The 13330-nt window shown below is 38.9% G+C and overlaps 1 protein-coding gene across 2 annotated transcripts in view; it reads left to right on the top strand.

Annotated features, from left to right (window-relative positions):
* Nucleotides 1–13330, top strand: part of RORB (RAR related orphan receptor B) — a 128003-nt gene that overhangs the window by 99529 nt on the left and 15144 nt on the right. For both annotated transcript variants that reach the window (XM_059492354.1, XM_059492353.1), the window contains exons 3-4: nucleotides 892–1033; nucleotides 4023–4424. In XM_059492354.1, coding sequence (XP_059348337.1) covers nucleotides 892–1033; nucleotides 4023–4424 — 544 coding nt within the window. The remainder of the gene's footprint in view (nucleotides 1–891; nucleotides 1034–4022; nucleotides 4425–13330) is intronic.

The raw sequence follows: 13330 nt of genomic DNA, 5'->3' as shown, positions 1-13330 counted from the left end.
CTACTTTACTTTCCCTCTGGACCTACAGATACTCCTGACCTTTTTTTTTTTTTTTTTTGGTACAGATCTATTTATTTTCATTTCTCTTCACCTCCTGGTTTCATTTCTCTTGTCAGCTCCGCTGCTTCATGTCACTTCTACCACAACAGGAGAAGCACCTTTTGGTGCCGCTCTTGGCACCACCTCGTAGCGGCTGGCAGCTCATAAAGACCTACCTGGGTGTATAAACTTCCCCTCTAGCCCTCCGATTTCTAAACAAACAGCCCGTGGAAAATGCCATTATATTCTCATGGTAGTGCCTGAAGGTGCTGCTTTCTCCTTTGTGTGTTGGCTTTACTTGATACAGTCATTATATCCTAGTGCTTTTGTGAAGACTGAATTTTAATTACTTCACTCCTGAATCATATGCCTCTCCAGATCAGATCAACATTTGCCAAGTAAAAGTGAACAGCAGACTTCAGCTTCTCATGCTATGTGTACCCAGTAACAGTTACCTCTACAGTTACAGTTAGTCTCTTCATTAAAGGGAGAAATGTCAAAACAAGTACTTTGAAGTCATCTCTTACAAATTCCGACAAGTCTTTCCTCTATCAGGAGCAAGTATTAGATGATGCGGGGTCATTATTGCATAGTAAAAATGCATTCTGCAACATAATTTAGTTTTAACAACGCAGAATTATATTCTTTACAGAATAATACACAGTTCTCCTTGTTATAATTAAATGTTCTTTAATACAATAACACCATACCAGCATAAGTAGCAGTGCTCTAAACAGGGGTTTGCTGTATTTGTTTTCATGCTCCTCTGTGTGTGTGTGTGTCTGCATGCATGCTCACACACATAAATGTGCTCGTGGTAATGCTTGGTCTTTCCTGCTCTCTTGCCCCAAGGGATTCTTTCGGAGGAGTCAGCAGAACAATGCATCCTATTCCTGTCCAAGACAGAGAAACTGTTTAATTGACAGAACCAACAGAAATCGCTGCCAGCACTGCCGACTGCAGAAATGTCTTGCCCTGGGAATGTCTCGAGATGGTAAGGAGTCAAATCCATGCTTCACATCTAAGCCCTTTGAAACTTTTCTTCGCTGCTGACTTACTCAAACTCCCTGTAGATTTCTGCCAAAAGAGAGAGGAGAAGCTCCGTGCTTTGTAAGGCGTGTGCTGTGAGCCGATCTTTGCCATGCACTTAACAAAGAAGGCTATTTTCATGGGCAGGGGTGGCGAAAATCACAAAATGGAGAGCAGTGTCAGTTTAGAGCAAAAAGAGGCAGGCAGAAGTGAAATATGTTATTCTAATCAAAAACACAGAGCACAAAAAAGTCATCTCTGGAGAGGTGGGTTTACATTAAGTATTACATTAAACATCAGCATTTTTCTTAATATATCATATTGATGTGTGAAAGCATCCATTTCCCTGAGATCTCTGAAGGACTGGTAGTAAGGAGATGCAACCCTACACAAATTTACACCTTGATATCATTAGGGGTTTCTGTTTGGTTTTTTTCAGTGCACTTGACCAAATATTTTGCATTGGAAGAAACCCCATTTCTTTTACTTGCACATTGCCTCCTGTCCCTATCTGGGTCTGCAGAAGAAAGTTTCCTGATTTAGTACTGAAAGTATATCCTATGCCAGAGGAAAGCTCCACAGCCTGTGCCATCTCAGGATCCTGTGCTCCCTGTAGAGCTCAGTTCCACCTTCCAGGCGGTGGTGTGACCAGCCAATATCAGCAGCTGAGAGCATGCACCGCACCAAAGCTGCAGGCAGTGGGAGCAAGGTTGCCCACAGCTGGCATGCCCTGGGCACCACTCCTCATGCAGGGGGTTTCCAGCTCAAAAACATGTTTCATATAGTAAGAAAGTATTGGAGGAAAATGTTCTAATTTTTTTAAGCAGTTTATATGAATTTCAATTTCCTGGAAGCAATTTTCTCTCCTAGAGGGTTGACTCAAAATGTGTATTTTTAAATTGAGTCATTGATGGAGAAGTTACGTAAAGAGCTATTTATTTAGATGGACCACAGACTATAAACTTGTCAAAATTTGGACCATAATAGGTCTTCTTCTGCCTCAGTGTGTCTTATGCCTCACTGAAGTTACTTGTTTACCAGCCTCACCTGGGAAGGGCCTTTAGTCCATGAATTCTTTTTGGTCCTAGTACCCAGTTTACTTGACACCTTAACTCCTAATTCTTCATGGTGATTAAAGAAGTAACATTTCAACAATTTAACAGCACATGCTTTCCTCCTGAAAATAGTATCTTCCAATGATTTAAGATAAATCACAGGGGCATTTTAATGTGACTGACAGTGCCATCTTCCCAACCAGTAATTCAGAGACCACTGCAGAGAGACAAAAGGAGTGATTCTTCCAACAGATCACTTAGTTCTGTCCTAGTTGATGTAAGGGTCTTTATGATTGTTTAGGATTAAGGCTACTAACAGCTCTTGCAAATTTAAAATTGGCTGTGTGAACTTTTTGACAGAAAACTTTAATTTGATTTTTACCTCTCAGCCATGTAATAAATGCATTTTTATCATGCAGAGGCAGGATGCTAATTGACAGCAGCTGGAGAATCCAATTAATGAATATATAATGAGGATAAGCATTGGTTTTATTGCTGAGGCCCTAAATTTGAAGAAAATACACAATTGCATTATTCAAAATTATTTAAAATACAGTCATTGTACATTGTCCATAAGGGTATGCAGCATACCATGCACTGATTCCAGGGGCAGGCTGAGTTTGTGTGAGGTAACTTGTAGCCTGAATGTAGGGCTGCAACTAAACTTAGGTTGGCAATAAGAAAAAAACCCTCTAGATGTAAAACAAAAAAAAAAAGTGAAAATAAAGCAGCTGTCACCTTGTTGTTCTGGCACTGTATTTTCATATTATGCTCTACTTCTTCTGTTCTTTTTCCTGAATGAAGAATTTTACTTTTAGCCCTTTTCTCAAGGGCTAAATGAGAGTCATGTGCCAATAAATATGATTCTGAATTGATCCAAATTTCAGACAGACTGGAAATACACAATATAGAAAATACACCTCATAATACCTAGAACTCTTTATTTCTGGAGCTATGTCCCCATACCTGTTCTGATGAATTCTGCTGGATGTGTCTCTCATTTGTTTTAGAGCACAATCAACAACTGTCTCTGCTCTAAGATCCCAAGATCAAGCCCAGTAAAAGACCAGAATTTATAGAGAGATGGGGGTGGAGAGTGATAATCAGCTGTGATCTGCTGTGTGTACAGGCTGTGAATTTACTCCTCCTAGCTCCACAGCAATCAGCCTGTCACCTTTGAAAATTTCAGTCTCAGTGTAATGAACCCTGTTTCTGGGGAAAATGGTTTGCCCTCTTATATTTTCTTCCCTTTCTCATCAGAAGGAGTGCATGGATTTGTGCATGAAGGTTGTTGAAATGGAGATTGCATAAGTCCCTAAGACTTTGCTCTGTGGAAAAGATGACATTCATTTGTGCTGTTTACTTTCAAATCTGTTATTTTCCTCTAGGTTCTAACCTGTTTTTTTTTTTTTTGTTTTTTTTAAGTAGGAAGATAACACCCCATTGAAAGGATACGGTAATAAGTTTTTGGGGCTTGTTTTCACCCAGAAAACTAATCTTGTTAGTGTACTGTGTAAAGATCTGTGGAAAGTTAGTAAATGGATATGAATTCACAGACTGTACATTTCATACAGCTCTGGGTGGTTGTTCAGTGAACACAGAGATATAAAAGGATGCATGGTCTTTTTAATATTCATAGTGGGAAGTGAATTACTTGACTGAGGCCCTCCTGTCAAACAGGAGTTCTTGTTGTCACCTGGTAAAATCAAGTACGCAATATTTTTTCCTTTATGAGATGTATGTGACGCAAAGCTTTGCATCCTTTCTCATTTCCACAGAAAAAGGTGTTTCCAAAGCAAAATTAACCCTGAAAGTTAATGACAGAAGAGTGGTGGCGTTGAGGGGAATCGAGAAAAATTTGAAGACGACAATGGTTTGACATTGTGCTTTGCTTTTCAGCTGTGAAATTTGGAAGAATGTCCAAAAAGCAGAGGGATAGCTTGTATGCTGAAGTGCAGAAGCACCAGCAGCGACTGCAGGAGCAGCGGCAGCAGCAGAGTGGTGAGGCAGAAGCTCTGGCCAGGGTTTACAGCAGCAGCATCAGCAATGGCTTGAACAATCTGAACAGCGAGAGTGGCAGCACCTACGCCAACGGGCACGTCATCGACCTGCCCAAGTCTGAGGGCTATTACAGCGTGGATTCTGCCCAGCCCTCCCCAGACCAGTCTGGGTTAGACATGACTGGAATCAAACAGATAAAGCAGGAACCTATCTATGACCTCACCTCTGTACCAAACTTGTTTACCTATAGTTCTTTCAACAGCGGCCAATTAGCTCCAGGGATATCCATGAGCGAAATCGGTAAGAAAAATTCTTATTCCTGTAGTGCAATGTGCATATATAAGCTAAGATCCAGTACTGTTTTCATTAAAATGTCATACAGGCATTCCATGCACAGGTACACAGTAGTTACATATTCACATGTGTGTGTGCACACACATACAGAGAGTATGGGAAAGAAAACAAGTCTGGAACTAATTGATATAACATTAAGGCAGATCTTTTTTTATTAAAAATTATGCAGTTCTTAAAACCAGCAGTTCATTTCTGTTTATTAAATAAGAGCATCAAAGCAGGTGATTAATCAATCATAACCAAGTGATAATTAGGAAGGGGCTTGTTTCAAATGAGCTCATTACTGGCAGGGTTAAATGATCGCTTCAGCCAACTATCCGTATTCTTGTCAACACCCAGAATCCCCACATCAGCAAATTCTAGGGTACTTACTGTGAAAAAGTACCAGTTCCTACTTCAGCTGCACAGATGTGAGCACGCTCACTAAATTCCTAAAGTGCACAAACTGTGAATTTATTTCTGTGGGTATCCCTGCTTCTCTGCCCGAAGGCCTTGGAGAGCCTGTCCCTTTGCTTTCATCTTTGATAACTGACAGAGACCCCTCTGTGAGGTGAGGCTGTTAGAAACTCAATGACTAAAGGTGATTTTTGTCAAAGGAGGATTTCTGTTCATCTAATGCTTCTAGTTGTATTTCACCAAAGCCACTGGAAGTACTACTTCTATTACAAAGAAATAACATGAACAAAGATTGGCATCCTAATTAGGATGAAGAAGTGAAATATGCTGAATCAGTTGTGGCTGAGAACTTAATCTAAGGGTAACACTTTGTTAATGGAATTTAATTAAAAAAAAAAAAGAAGAAGGTAAAAAGTCATGTTCAAGAGCATTCTTAACAAATTAATTCATTTCAAATCATGGAAAAAACCCTGTAGTTCTGGCCTAACTTTGCTGACTCATGTACATGGATTACACTGAGATCTGTAAATGTGTGTTTGTGCTCAGTCCTACTGAGGACTGTGGCCTCACCTCAACATACATTACAGTAGTGGGATATATAGTAGTTACTGTCTGGTAAAAAAATGAAGTTGCAGCTAAAATTGATAGCATGTATTCTGCCCTTGCATGCTTATTTGTAGGGAGCGCCATAACACGTTGTGTGCTTTAGGTGCAAATTGTCCAGGAGAAAGTTAAAACTTATATGGCACTCAAACAAAGACCTGCCTTATTATCACATTTGGCCCAGGCCACTGTCCAATAAAACTGTACAGCCACAGTGCAGCATTGGAGATGAGCATTTGCTCCCTCAGCTGTCATGGCCATATGAGTATTACTCACACATGGCTTGTGCATACCTCAGTCCTGCAACTGTGGATTGCACTGCTGCAAAGCTGCTGAGACGCAATGCAAACAGTCCTTAAGAGCTGTTTCCCTGCAGACCCACCACCAAAGGGTACCGGTACCAGTTTCCAGAGAGACCCAGGGAAGTCCAGAAATGCAGGAGTTCTGATAGTCCACGAGTTGGGGTTTGTGCTCAGTTACAGAAATGAGTGCAAAGACAGAATGTGGCCACTATGTCCTTAGTGGCCGGAGAATCCCCCTGAAGTCAATGGGACCTTTTGATTTCAGACAATCAAAGTTTTATCTTTTTAACTTAAATCAAGATAACTTTTTTTCTCTTGCAGGTTCACTTAGAAATAATACAACATTCTTTGTTTTTCACCCTATTTTTTCTCTCCTAGCTCTAAAACATTCTGCTGTAAATCCACCCCACATTTCCAAGTTTATCACCCTCCTCTGAAGCACACAAATCAGGGGAAAACCCAGAGCAGAGGGAGTGCTACATAGCAAATGGCCCATCTCTGAGCTGACAGCAAAATGCAGAGGCTCTGGGATTTACCTCTTTTCCTTTTGAAATTGAAACTAGGGCTCCTAAACTGCTATGATTTTACACAAGTATGCTGTCTTTCATTTGTGGCATGTACAGCAGAGGGGTAAGGGAGACAGTGAGAGATAATGTAGTATAACAAATCAGCTGATAACTGGAAGAGATGCACCATAAAATATTTGGATTAGTGCACAGGCAAATGATATTTTCAGTGTTTAAAAAGGAGTAGAAAATGTCTCTTAATGCTGCAGTGGATTGTTGGACCATCTGTAGAGCTGCAGTCTTGCAGTCCTGGGATGTGCTGATTTCATATTATAGTGTGCCTAAATTTCACTGCAGAATTGCATCTCACTACAGTGACATTTAGGAATAAACTCAACTTATGCTAAATAGATGTTACTGCTTTTAACTCTTAGATGAAATCATGGAGAATATATAGGAGATAGAAAAGCTATGCTGCATTGATCCTTGTGGCTGATGGAAATTTCTTTGTACCAACATGTCTGGTGATCTAGTGAAACACTAAAGTATCCCAGATCATGATGCTTCTTTTCTGCACTGATTATTTTCTACCAGGTAGAAATTTCCAGTCCTAACTTTTTTCTGGTCATTACACTCTTCAAATAAATTTATGTCTATAAGCACAATCTCCACTGCCACTTGCCTGATCTTGATTGCAACTATTGTATTTTTTTTCCCTCATGAATGAATGTGTGGGAACTTCTTTCATCCTTGAGTTCCTGGAAGTTTCTATGAGCTCTCCAAGGAGCAGACTTCTTCACAAGCACTCAGAACAAAAGTAATCTATGCAGTTTCTGATTACATGTCAACCAAAATCTAATTCACTTACTCCTTTGGTGTTAATGCTTTGTTTGTTTCAAACTCACTTCTCTCCTGTGTAGGGCATTTTTAAATTAAGATATAGTTGACTGTACATTTCCAAGTTTGAGTATAATTTTCTCTTTCTTATTTTCCTAATTATTTCAATCCTGTCACATTATGTCTCAGTCTTCATTGATGCTTTGTGACTTCCTTCAGTTTAGAATTGTCTCCTAACTTAATTAGCCTGCTATGAAACTTCTCTTTCAGATTATTATGAAAATGTTAAATGCTTGCAAAACAAATCCTAATAATGATCCCTGCTGCACCTAAAATACTTGCTGCAATTGCATATATTACTTTAGTATTTATATTTGGCTTGCTATCCAACAGTAAGTTCTCTGTAAAATCCAAGTCACAAGTCTTCCTTTCCCTGTCAGTTTCATTCAGTTATAAAAATAATATTTTCTAAGATACTCTATGACTCTTTAATTTACGCATCATTTACATGCTCTTCTTCACATGTTAATTTTCTAGTTCCACCAAAAAGTAATCTAAATGGTTAGAGCTACTTTGATCTTTAACAGTTCTATGCTTTAATTTGAATGTGAAAATGTTCTTTTTCACGAACATACATTCATCTCCAGAAGACTTTGTAGTGGAAAGGGAAATTGTTCAACTTAACAGTTTTGAAATGCAAAATTTTTTACATAGCAACTGTTTTGACATGTAGTATTAGAATGGAATGGCGAGGAAAATATCGCTTATCTTGTATTGCATGCTTACTGGTATCTATCTACTGTGCTAGCAAATAGGTGTAGGAGAAAGACATGCTGACAGATTAAAGTTATATAGGGCTCTGTCACACATACTTGGTATTATTATATTTCCCCAAATGAGTTACATAGGCCTAGATACAACTGCACATTATGTGATCTCCATGAGAAGCAGGATAGACAATGCTTCCTATGGAAGAGAGGGTTAAGTGTAACAAAAAGCATTTTCAGATACAGTCACAAATTTCTCATGTAACTGCCAGAGCTTATGATGGAGAGAAGTTGTACAAAATCAGGTAGTTCCCCATTAGGCACAGCCCTCATCAATATTCCACTTATGTTACAAAAATCCCTCAAAGCATAAAGATATCACTCCAAACCTCATAAATACACATACGATAGCAGAATCCCCAACTTGTCATCAAGTGCATTTCCAGTTCAGATCCCTTTTCTTTAAAGGGATGTATTTTTTTCCTTAAGTCAAAGCATCTTGTTGGACACTTGATACAGATTTGGGTGGGCAGAACACAAAATAGGTGAGGTGACCATCTGGCAGTGACTAGATGAGTTAGGCAGGCTCTGTCACTGCCTGTCCTGTTCATGGGTGGCATGATCCAGGTGTGTTCCATCAGCATGGGAGATGCCCACATCCCAAGGACTCATGCTGCCAAGGACTTGGCAACATCATCCTCTTTCTCCATGACCACTGTACCATCTACACATCTGGGGAGGAAGAAATGATGCAGTGGGAGCTCAAACCATGGGGTGAAATCCGCTTGCGATGTCAAAAGCAACAATTTGATCATTTGAAGAATGGCTTTCTCCTCACACAGCAAATCATAGGGGTCAGCTGGTGGGTGGGAAATTCTGAAGTGAGAAGGGAGCTCCAGTTCCTGGTGTCAATGCTTTCTCCCAAGTGTGGTTTTAAATTATGAGGCATTAAAGGTCTATTTTTAGACTTGGTGAAATTAAAAGACTATCTTGTTTAAATATATGTGCATAATATTATCTGCCACTGAGCTGCATATCGCATTTTCCTCCCTAAATATGTGCCTCCAATCTTGGTCTGTAAAAGTTAATGGAAAGGCTTCCCTGCTTTAACTGCAGTTGAGATTGCCACCCTGTGATTTCTTAAGGACAAGATGAAATGATTAGCCAACTGTTATGGAGAAAACAGATTGGTTAAGCATTCACTGCAAGCCAAACTTAAGGGTGCCCTGTAGCTGTGTGTGTGTAGGTAGTCAGTAAGACACCTCTGGAGTGTACAGGAGATAACACAGCCCAGCCTCTATAATTGTAGATGAAAGTATTGTTTACATGCATTTACATGACATTTCTTCAAAATCAGGCCTGTTTGTACCCAGTGGCTTTGAGAGCTTACATTTCTAATAAAATTAAAGTAAAGCTGGTGAGCCTTCCCTTTCCCCAATCCTTCTAAGCCTGCCCTGCTATGTGTGTCTTAGGGTGGGCAATAACTCCCTAGGACACATGCCTAATGTGGATTGGAGGAGGCATCACCTGCCTTATACTGTAAGGCACAGCTCTTCTGACCTGCACATATGGACTGAAAAGTTATAGTAAAGTAAAACATTAATTTTTTTTTCAACTTGCTCAGGATAGTTTAAAAAAAAAGTCCTCTTGGTAACCACAAATTACATTCCGTGCGTTTGTAATTTGGTTGTAATTTAGCTGTATTAATACATTCATCCCAAGACCACAGTGAACAGTTTTACACTCTGTGAAGTTATTTAATTTCCATTGCTGCAATATTGTACAAGCAGGAGTTATTTCACTCTCTCTCCTAAAGAAGGGAGGTCTTTACCTGTAAACATTCTGAAGTTCTCTGCTGAAGATCTATTTGAAAGCCTTTCTCTTTCTCTTCACACCTTTCTCTTTCAGCAATCTCCTCACTAACTTAACAAGAATTTAGTTTATTTAGTTTATTCCTCTATATCTATACTCTTCATGAATGTCCACAAGACTTAATGTTGGATGTGCAATATATAAATGCATGTCAGCATCAGACTGATATCTTAAAAAGTCCACTGTGCTTTGGTTTTGAAAGCACTTCTCAATGAGATAAGTGTTTCTCATTCCTTAACACCTTTCTCTTTATCGCCAAGGTTTGTTCCCTGTGCCAGATCAAGTGTTAACATTACTGAACATGTAGCGGTCAATTAGATGCTATTTCAAGGGACACTCCAAACCACATTCAAAATGCAGCGAGCTCACCAATTAAAGCCCATACCTAAGGTGACAATTGCATCTATGTTTATGTTCCCTTTACAAAGCCACAGTGAAACAGAAATAATGTTTTTTAGTCCTGTGTAATGTTCTCCACTTCTTTTTCCAAACCATGGTTTAATATTCCTTCTACAAAGGTGACAGTCAGAATTTTACAGGGCTGCTGTCTACACCATGGCAGCTGTATTAAAGAAAAGCAATGTTGCCATCTAGTGAGCATTTAAAAATGCAACGTGCATTTTATGCGCATGCCACCAGGGCACTGCCTTACCATCGTTACCTATTTAAAGATGACAATCAGAGTATGTTCACATTTCAATTCTGTGTCCCTTCCAGCTCACTTAGAACTTCAGCTTGTTTTACAAATGAGCTGAAAATATGTGTTGAATGGTATTAAAAACAACCTTATCTATAGACTACATTTTTTAAACATCATAATACAGTCCTTTAAAGTGGTCAAATTGCTAATCCTTTAAAGTATATAAAATTACTCCTTTTCTCCAAAGACGAGAATATTTTCTTCCATTACCAAACTTGGCAAAATATGTTCATTCTACTGAGCGTCCAAAAAAAGCTGTTAGAAATCAACCATTTGTAGCAGTCAAAATATGTAAAATACCGTATAATATATCCCATATATTACCATATATCATGGCAATCTATTCAGGAATACCATTGTGCTGTGAATGTTGTCAGATTGCAGATCTCACAGGGAGATCAGTGTAGATCCAATGGTGTGGTAAGTACTGAGGCACGCTGCTGCTGCTGCCAGTTGTAAGACCAGACTTGTGGCTGGTTCCCTGTCATATGCTTTGGACCAGCAATGTCAGTAGCAGAGGAGATGGCTTTCTGCAAGTAATGCTCGAAAAAAGAAGACTGGAGCAGGTGCCAGAGCACAGAGGGGCTGGGATGTGTGAGAGAAGTATGTTGCCTTCTGGGGTTGTGACTCACGCACAGCCCACAAAGAGGGGAACTGCAGACGAGAATCGAGGGGTCAAGGCAGTGATGCTCTAGGAGTCACTGTAGTATATGGAAGTGGCACACTATCTGCCAGAATTGCTGTGGTTTGAAGTAGTGGCTGCTTGTTGTTTCCATCCTCCTCCGGGTAACCCCTTCATGGATTTAGTGTCGACTTTCCCACCAGTGTTTTGTCTGATGTTTCTGGGCAATCAGCCCCAATAATTACAAGGTAATTATTACCTTGAGAGCTTAACCTGGAGTCCCTGTTATATTTCTTTGTCGTCCTAAACAGCACTGGTTGATCATTCCTTAATCCTAAGGCACAAGGAAGGCATCAGAAGTTTGGGTTTATAACTTTTTTCTTTCCCAGTATACATGCAGCATCCTAAGTTTGCCTTTCCAAGGCAAACTTTCTGTCTGCCATTTTTCATCACTCACTTCATGCACTTCACTACTTCCTACTTTATTCCTGAGAATAAGGTAATCTGCTTGGTTTGCGTTTTGTGATGCTGTTTCCGGCTTTGTAGGTACTGATGTCTTTCATCAGTCCATTCAGCTTTTGATACTGTATTTCACAGAACAGCAACAATTCCTTTATACAAGAGTGAAAAGATATGAGAAAGAATTTGAGTGAAATGCACAAGAAAGAAACATAGATGTGCACAGTGAAAAAATTCAATGTGACAAAACACAGGGCTCAGAGACAAATGTTGAAACTGATTATCAGAATGCAGATTTTATAGTGCAGTAATCTCCGAGGAATGAAAGTCACAAGTAAATGGGAATAGTTAATACAGGATATTAAGGTGTGGAGCCCTGTTTTGTGTTCCTTTTTGACTGCATGGATGGCTTTTCTTTTGATCAGTGATGATTCTGTCATTGTGTATGATAACCAAGTTATTCCACTTTCTGACACTAAACACTAACATCACCTTGATCCAACTCATTTGCCACACTACCGGAGAATAGAACCATTGTAGAATGTTTTGCCATTACTTTTTAACATGTTTCTGTAGACAGACTGCTTAAAATCTTTATAGAAAGCTAATTTGAGGACTGTGACAGTGAAACAACTGCTAAAAGATATATTAACCTCTCTCAGCTTTTTGCAGACTATGACAGAGCAAACCCTCACAAACATGCTTTAAAAGCAGTAATATTCTAATTATTACATATATATTTCTCATTTTAATAGAGAACAATATCCACTTCAGGTAATGTATGTTTTATTGTAAAAAATAAAACCACTTTCTTGTTTCAGAGCAGTCTCATTTTAATATAAGGGTTTATTTGTGCAACCTATGCTAGAAGAAGCTAAGAAAGAGCTCATCTCAATAAATTTGTGGTAATTATATGGTGGCTTTAGAGTTCATTTGAACTTCAGCTATTTCCTTGGCTAGTGCTTTTGCTGCCAGTCAAATGTCTTCTAATTTTTGCTAAATTGGCTGAGTCCCAAGAGAATTATTACTAACTAGAGACCATTAAGCATTTATAAAATCTTCTAGGATCTAACGGAATTCTGGGTCCATCCTCTAGTTTCCTGAAGATAAGGACTTCATTCCATTGTATTGTCATTTCTATTAATTTATTAGCATTTTTAGAAAGGCAAATGAAGCACTGATTTACTTTGAAAGAGAGAGACAAAATAGAGAATTCACACACATAGCTTTTACTCTTTGTGGACTCCATTTGTTAAACATTCAGTAACTTAAACATAAAGTAAAGGTTATTCCTGAACTAAATTCTAGCACTTCTAGTCTCATATGAGTGTTTTTATGTTTCATACTATCTTCCTAGGCTGAATATTGTGTAGTGCTGCAAATTTATTAAGCAAATAGAGGTTATGAAAGTAGCTTGTTTTTCAGAGGGAAATACTTTCTTGCATTATGGCATTGAGAATGCCACAGACAGATGAACCCTGGAATGAGCTTTTTGCAACCACTTTCAGGAAAAAAATGTTCCTGTTTTTCTGAGAAAAAAAAAATCAAACTTTTCGTCCAGTTCATGTAAAAAAAATGAGACCTATTATTCATGTTTGACAGCAAACACAGAGGTTTTTTTACTTCATTAGCTGTGCCACTGTGTCTACAACTGTCAAAGAATTTAAGAATAGTCTGAATTCAATGATTCAGTTTTCAAAAATTTTCATTTTTTAGTCATAATACCCTTGAATTAGCATGCAAAAAAGTGTTGATCCGATGCTATATTGGCAAGTTTTTAGGTCCTAG

This window comes from Ammospiza nelsoni, chromosome Z (genome assembly GCF_027579445.1).
Source record: "Ammospiza nelsoni isolate bAmmNel1 chromosome Z, bAmmNel1.pri, whole genome shotgun sequence".
Lineage (NCBI taxonomy): Eukaryota > Metazoa > Chordata > Aves > Passeriformes > Passerellidae > Ammospiza > Ammospiza nelsoni.
Note: the sequence above shows the minus strand (reverse complement) of the source record. Positions and strands in the feature narration are given on the sequence as shown.